The sequence below is a fragment of the Orbicella franksi genome, chromosome 6 (assembly GCF_964199315.1).
Source record: "Orbicella franksi chromosome 6, jaOrbFran1.1, whole genome shotgun sequence".
Taxonomy (NCBI): Eukaryota; Metazoa; Cnidaria; class Anthozoa; order Scleractinia; family Merulinidae; genus Orbicella; species Orbicella franksi.
In genome coordinates this window covers 22697156-22705352 of record NC_138150.1, presented here as the reverse complement: position 1 = coordinate 22705352, position 8197 = coordinate 22697156, and the positions used below count along the sequence as shown (strand labels likewise).

Here is an 8197-nt window from a genome sequence, read left to right as displayed (position 1 = left end):
CTAACTTGAGAACTTTTTGGTCTCTCTTACAGACACAATTAAGGCAAGAAATAAACAAGTCGCTGAGGAGAAGCAATATATTTGAACTCTGACAAGCACACTATTGTAGATTGAAAACAGCGGATGATATCTGTTGAACCGACCTGTTTGTAATTCTAAAAGTTACGCAGCCACAGTAACATTTCAATTTTGCAATAAAAAGGGACAACTGGCGCTACCTGAAAAATAACTGCCGTCCTTGATCACATGACACGATATATAAAATACTGCGTGTAAAGATAGTGTATAACACTAACAATGCTAGAACGCATGCGTCTTACATGTTGAGCTCTACCATAAGGAAAACCACTCAACATTTGTGCGTGATTCTGTATGCAATGTATCCTTCACCTAATATAGAAGCCACGAACCCTAACTAATCTACGCATGCGTTTAGGGCAAATTAGTTTTGTTCTAAGGAGAATGGTACCACAAGGAGAGCAAGGGGTTACCTGAAACAAATATATAGCTTTGCGATGTTCAAAGTTAAGCGACGGCGATGGAATGTGTTTTACGTAGAGTACACATGTACCTTGCCCACCCTACTCCCATTACTTCCTTGCCTCTAGACTAATTAATTAATTGAAATTAATTAATTAAACAAACATTAAAGTTTACACCTTAGCGCCATAGGGCCATATGCCATAGCGCCATAGCGCCATAGCGCCATAGCGCCTTAGTTCCTTAGCGGCAGGCAACCCCCATAACCATCCCAATAGTGCACTCTGCACTAAAAAGGAAGGCATTGACAGGATGCCCATACAGCCAATTGAGCAGCCTGCTTTGATTGCAGTTTACGAGCAAAACCTAAGAATTATATGGTACCCAGATCAGCTCAGTACATTAATGGTAAGTACCTTGAAAAATAAATAATATTGTTATGTAGATGTAACTGACTTGATATATCAGTGTGTTACCTGGCAACAGCCATGAAAGCTAAATCAACATTCAACCCAGTCCGGGCACTTGTTTCCATAAATGCTACATTATGATCCTGTAAAAGACAACTATTTATTGTTGAATGATTTTAAAAAAATCATAAATCTTAATTAGTTTATTTACATGAATTTTCAAGCCTTTTTTGGAGGAGGAAATTTGATAAGGTCAGGTCAGATCAGCACAAAGAGTACATAAATATAGATGGTAATGTTTCCTCAAGACAATCTTAAAGACAATATGATTTCTGTTAAATTCCACAAAAAAGTACATGTACAAGGAACAATGATGCAGTGGCCTGATAGCACTGTAAAACCATTATCATCAAAATTATTGTACAGTAGTTACCATGAAAACATTGTTTTCTTGTCAACTCCCCTTAACTTCCATGCAGGATGTGCATGCAGCATGCGATAAATATTTTAGAAAACTGACCTTGGCAAGTTTTTCTCCTTGTTCCCTTGTAACAACTCTCTCTTTGGTCAAATCAGCCTGAACGACAGAAAATAACATTTGCTTAAATAACACAAACAAACCAAAAACACTGCAAACAAACCAGTGGATTGAGCTACCTGAGGAAGATTGACAACAGAGCAGGAAATGATGGAAAGGACAAACCCTTGGGGGGGGGGGGTACTCCCTTATATGGGCTGTATAGGTATGTGTGGCTCCAAAGGGTATGGTTTTTCAGCCATTTTGGTCACAAAAGGGTATCAATTTTAGCTGATTTTGGCCATTTTGGTCATAAATAGGGTATGGTTTTTGCACTCTAGCCTTGATATGGGTATGTTTTTAAGAAGAAACCACTTTTTCATCATCAGCAAAAAGAAAATCAACAAAAGCCCTTCCCAAATTATGTTTATGGTAATTTAACATTGGTCTGAACTGGGGAACTAATTATAACGCAGGTCTGAAACAGGTTTTTGATATAAGGGTCGGGCCATAAATAGGGTTTCAAATTTTCTGGTCAGGTCATAAATACGGTAGGGAATGTCGCAGATTTTGGTCATAAATAGGGTAAAGGTTTTGGGAAGGGGGCCGCACACCCCCACCCAATTTTTCTAGGAGTACCCCCTCCCAGGGAACAAACAAACAAATAAACAAAAGAATGAGTGATGAAACAAATAAATAAACCAACAAATAGACATATGTGAATGCTGAATAAATGAATGAAAGGAGAAACCTGACGGGGATGATTTCAGCAGGACAACTTACAACCCAATTTCATTTAATAATTATATTATTAGTAATTACATTTATATTCCTTCGTATCATGTACAGGTATATTACAAACTCATGATGTGACCAGCTCCCAGTTGGCTTGATAGCTCAGTTGGTAGAGCACTGCACCGGTATCGCAGAGGTCATGGGTTCGAATCCTGTTCAGGCCTGAATTTTTTTCAGGCTTTAATTTCACAACTGCTTAAGTTGTGTGTATAACTGCGATGATCAGTCATGTCTTCATATATTATATGAAGTACTATGTATTTGTTTATGAAACAATATCGGGCTATAGATTCTAATTTATGACTACTTTGTTACCTTATTCCCTAACAACATTATTATGACATCTGATGATGCATACTCGTAGATTTCGGCTAACCAAGCCTATCAGAACACAAAAAAGTGTTAGATAATACAGATGACATTTTTTGTTCTAACAAAAAATAAAAGCCCCACTTATCCTAAACTCAAAGTATTACTTCTATTACAGGTCCAAAACACACTACTCTGGCTAACACTTCACGAGGCTTATAGTAGTGGCAAGTTTTCTTTTAATCAAAAAGTCAGAAAACTGTTGCTTCACACTGACACATCCAACACACAACAAATAATTATATAACTATTCGAGCAAAAGTGTGCAGTTAACTAAAATAAATGGAAAGTTGCAAATGTCACCTTTTAAAGGGCATGGAAAATGGTGCACAGGGGGGTGGGGCATATGGCTTATTGATAGGGGTGGGAGCCTTTCTAACAGAAAAGCAAAGATTCAGTGAAGGCATGGTATTGTACAGGGTGTACCAACATTCTATACCTGACATGGGCTGGTATATATATTTTAGGATTGATGGCATGTATACAAGAGCTTGTATTTTTTAAATTTTATCTTGTATTTTTAATTATTATATTTTTAGTTCAGGGCCCCTCTGGAAATCAGCTTCATCAATGAATGGACCACCCTGGCTAAATAGAGTTTACCTTTATCTTTACCTTTACCTTTAGCTACCAACTTACCCTAATATTCTCAAAGGAACTTTCACTTGTAACATCATAAAGCAACAAGAGTGCTAGAATTGTATCAAACAACATTTTACAGTTAATAATGCTATTCAGGCTAAGTGGAGCACTATTCAGGTTAACTGACGCTATGGTGTGCTGTCTAAGCTAACTGGAGTTTTATTTTGTTAATCACAGAGTAACAATGGATTAATTTTGGCTATGGGTTACTTGAAAACACTGACCCTTGTTCTGCGGACCCCCACTATGGACCAGGATTGTGGACTACCCTATAGACCTGTTCACATACTACCCCTATGGACACCCCCTATGGACCACCCCCAAAATGGAATAAAAATAATAAATAAAGATGACACTTATGGGTTGTCTAATGGATTACTAGTGTCGGTGAAATTTCAAATGTTGCATTGTGCAAATGTAACAGACTTGGGTTCAGGGTCAGGCACAAATTATATCATTACACATTGCCATTTCCTTTGCTGTGGCTATATATGAAACACCAGGAAGCCTCCATGAAGCCTTGAAATTTGTGCTCCTTTCCCTCCGCCATTTAGTTCAGCCCATTCTCCGGTGGGTTCATCTCTCTCGTTCCAGGTTTCACAATTTGTCCAGTGCAATGACATATACAAACAAGTGAACAAAGAAGCTTAAACGACCTAAAAACACATCTTCCATAGCCAGATTAAGCCATGAATGGAAGGTAAGAACTTTCCTTCTTTTTGCCATCAGCATCTCCTTATGCTGAAAACAGCTTTTAGACATTATCTTGGGGGTTTTAAAAGCCAAGTCTGTTACATTTGCACGGCGTAATGCTTGAAATTTCACTGACACAAGTACTCTATAAGACAAACCATAAGTGAAATCTTTATCTATTATTTTATTCTATTTTGGGGTGGTGTGTGGAGGGGAACCAGAGGGGTAGCCTATGGACAAGTCCGTAGGGTAATCCGCAGACCTGGTCCGTGGAGTGGGGGTCCTCAGACTGGGGGTCAGTGTTTTCAGGTTACCCTATGGCTACTTGTGTGTGTTTGCCAAACAATGATAAATGACTTCACATATGGGACACTAAAGCACTGTCTTTCTGAAGTATTGCTACTCCCTTGGGTGGGAAGTTAGTCCATCCCAACCCTTCTGTATTTAATTGAAGGTTTTCTAACAGTTTCCCAGAATTTTTCTACATTTATGGGTAGAGAGGGGCACTGTGAGAGCGCCCAAGGGTACATCACAATTTCCTGGTATAATGAAAGTCAATGAAAACAAAAGCAAACTCTTACTTAACCCTCAGGTATTAATTCACATATCTCTAGCTTGTTCTGGCCTTAATAGTTTACATGTTAGCCACATTGGTGTACGGGCACCTCCAACCTTGGGGGGTTGCGGTGACCTTATTTCCCGCAAAAAAATTACACAATGCGCGAATGCGTGAGTGTTGTTCAAACGCACTCAAATCACAGTAAAAACAAAAATGTTCACAATTCTCGCATCTAATTAAACTGTTAACATTCCAAAAATAGTGTTTTTGAAACCTTGCATACTCTATGACTTTGAGTTCAATCGACAGTCTAGTAAAATCAGAAACTTATCAAACAAACAGTTAATTCTTCCTCGTATGAAAAGTTCAAGAACATTTTGAAACGGCTCCTTGTGGAGCCATTCAAAACGGCTCTTCTCAGAGCCACCACAAAAACAAAAGTCTTGGTCTTTGTTTGCTTTGATTCTTTTGTCATTGTTTTGTTGATGGAAATAATATCCATCCCCTAGATTACCACGAAACACATTTAAATGATATATGGCTTTTCCAAAACAGAATAACTGGATCCTTAAATCAATTGACCTTAACTCAGCTTTAACGACGCAAACATCAGAGAAAGTAGCCCACAAACCTGGTCTTGACTACCTTATGGAATGTTTCCTCCTGTGTACTTTTGCCCGAATCATCAGTGTTTTGCCCAAAAAATTTCAAAAATTTTTGAAAATGGGGGCTGCAGCCCCCCATCCCCCACTCAGTACACCTATTGCTAGCCATAAAAAAATAGATGTCAATTGTACCTGCTATTTATTTATTCGTAAAAATACCACACAATCTACTATATATATACAAAATGTAGCTTTAGATTAATCTTAGATATGTATGAAGAGAATAAAATGAAGCGATATATTGTTACTCATTACCTTGTGAGTCTCTGTAGTAAGCATGAGTTATGCTACGGAACCTCTCTTGTCCAGCAGTGTCCCAAATCTATCAATATCAAAGTAAAAGAAAATGAACCATCAAGTAAACTCCCAAATATGGCAGTTGGTAAAGATGTTCCGATAAACTAAATGCAAGTGAACGTAGGTGCATTCATAATTTTCTCAGTCATATAATAAATACGTAATCCTAAGAAAGCTCGAACAGTTAAGGATTTATACTTAATAATAATGGAGGCACAGTGGCGTAATGGTAAACGCACTGGACCCCAAAATAAACAGTCCAAGTTTGAGCCTCTGGGGTCACTGCATTAATTGTGTCCTTGAGCAAGACTACTCTCACAGTGCCTTCTCTTCAACCAGGTGTATAAATGGGTACCGACTAATTTATTGCCTAGCGTCCCATCCAGGGGAGAGTAGAAATACCCCTAGTCACTTAGTGTCACAAAAACAGGAGTGAGCTCTGGTTATGTGGGCCACCTAAGCCATTGCAGACTCTCCTATACCTTGACAATAACTGCGATATTTGAAAATTACATCACACAATTAGCTGTCAAATTTAATAACATCTAGTTGTCGATAACAAATAGTTGTTGACAACTAAATGCCTAATCTGTGGAGGCCCTTAGTCGCTGTTTACTTCTGTTTAATATGAAACACAAAAAGAAATTCATAGTCTCCATTACTGCCCATACTGCCCTAGGGCATAAACCTGAACGATAGGGATTTATGGTTTTAGTCAATTGAACTTTACAATGGAATGATTTTTTTTTTTCCATACTTTCATGGTTTAAGAATTTCTCTTATTGTAAAAGTATGCACAAGCTTGAGTGTTCAATCATTATGACAACATTTTATATTCATTGTGGGCTAAAATGTTCAAGCTTGTTGACATCTGTCTTAATTGGATGCTGATAACCGAGAACTTACGACTTCTATTTTATTCTTCTGTTTCTCACATTTATGACATATTTCAATTAGGAAAGATTATTTTCAGACAGGGCGGAAAAATAAACAATATAAAAATTTCAACATTCTGTCTAAAGAAAATCGAGAAAGGCGAAATTAAAAATTTCCCAAGCTTACAAGTGTTGCTATACATACAGAACACTGTTACCTGCAATTTTACTTTCGTGCCATCGACTTCAACGATTTTATTCTACAAGAAGGGAAAAACAGACCTGATCTTTAAATACGCACATCGAGACATGCAAATGCAGAGAACGGAGTAAAATTCCAAATGCAAATATCCAGCTGGGATTGAATGCAGGGAAAACTGTTCCGTTTTGAAAGTTTAATTCCTCATCTAACCTTATAATCGATCCCTACTGTAGAAATAAAAGAGCCGGACAAGAAAGCACCATCTTTGAACCTGACAAGCACACATGTTTTGCCCACACCGGAATCTCCAAGCAACATAACCTGCGAGAAAAATTAACAAGTTCAAAACTGCGAGTAAGCTTTATTCAAGCTGTCCACAAATTAAAACACACGGCACTGGATATTAAACTGCTTTTAAAATAGCAACTGAGTCATTTTGATCGCAGAAGAGAAAGTTTTTCAACATCACTAGTTCTCAAAACTTTGCAGCGGTCACAAAACAATCAGCTGGGCAAACAAACAGTTCACAAGCTAAAGCCATTTGCATTGCGGATGATTCGGGCGATGGAACCAACCAACCACGAGATAACTGCGCGAGGCGTCGAATATTCATTCTAAGTCATGAAGTCTAAGGAGAACAACTAGATGTATTAAAACATTACCACGAGGGCAAAACGATAACCAGTCTTATTTGCCGTGAAAGATTTGTACTGCACGCTTAGAGAACCTGACCAAACGTACCTTACAAGCCACGTCAAAATTATCGCTCGCCGGACGTTTTGGCCCATTTTGCAAGTAGGACATCGCTACTGATGTCACAGATCAACCCCAAAATGGAGTTCCGGTATGACCGGTGATATTTCTCTAGTCCCTGCAAGAATACATATAAACACCACTCGACGTTATTCTTTGCTCTGGTTCAATTACAGCATTTAGATCGCCAAGGAATCGAGTTCACATACATTACCATAAGTGACGTCATCACATCCTTCCCGCGCAAAAGTACGCGGGAATGTTTAAAATTCCTCAAATACGCGGAATTTTAGAAATAGTTCTGCTGGTACATGATACATTCAGGCACACTATTCCTGCCGCTGAAATTGCCACGAAACCAGCCAACGCGGAATTTTTCCCACTCCTAACGCCCCCTGTGAATAAGTTCAGTTACTTTACAACCCTCCAGGCATCTCACTTGTAAATTATTCAAGTCTTTTTAACCTACCTTCTTTAACCAAGTGACGTTCCCTGGGGTAGGGGGGTACTTCCTTATTTGGTTTATACGCGCGGACGGGGACGTGCCATGCCACTAGACAGGGTATGGTTTTTTGGCCTCGCTGTCCTGAACAGGGTATACAATTTTGCTCGCCTCTGTGCTAGACCGGGCTAACCGGGCCAGAACTTATCCTAAACAGGTTACACGATCTGTACGGCTCATCGCGCGAGCGACGAAGAGCGAGTCAGCCCGGCGGGAGGGGTCTGGTGCGGAAGCACCAAGAAAGTGAGTGTGTATTTTGTCTCTTGTCAGGGTCTTAAAAAAGTGTGTTGTCCTAAACAGGGAAGGATTTTAAGAGAATTTTTAACCTAAACATGGTCAGGATTTCGAACCCTCAGAGGCACCCCTTTACCCAGACATGAGTTAGGTAGCCCCCGGCTTGAAACGGTAAATTTGTATCCTCCTTTCTCCTCTCGGTGG

The 8197-nt window shown here is 39.1% G+C and overlaps 1 protein-coding gene across 1 annotated transcript in view; it reads right to left on the bottom strand.

The window, feature by feature from the left end:
• The window catches only part of LOC145491393 (ras-related protein Rab-37-like), a 14130-nt gene extending 6638 nt beyond the window's left edge, over positions 1-7492 (bottom strand). The window contains exons 1-8 of the mRNA XM_081470583.1: positions 7246-7492; positions 6715-6825; positions 6521-6562; positions 5386-5452; positions 3211-3263; positions 2518-2583; positions 1411-1467; positions 957-1033 (exon numbers count right to left, since the gene is read on the bottom strand). Coding sequence (XP_081326709.1) covers positions 957-1033; positions 1411-1467; positions 2518-2583; positions 3211-3263; positions 5386-5452; positions 6521-6562; positions 6715-6825; positions 7246-7308 — 536 coding nt within the window. The 5' untranslated portion in view covers positions 7309-7492. The remainder of the gene's footprint in view (positions 1-956; positions 1034-1410; positions 1468-2517; positions 2584-3210; positions 3264-5385; positions 5453-6520; positions 6563-6714; positions 6826-7245) is intronic.
• Positions 7493-8197: the final 705 nt, after the last annotated feature.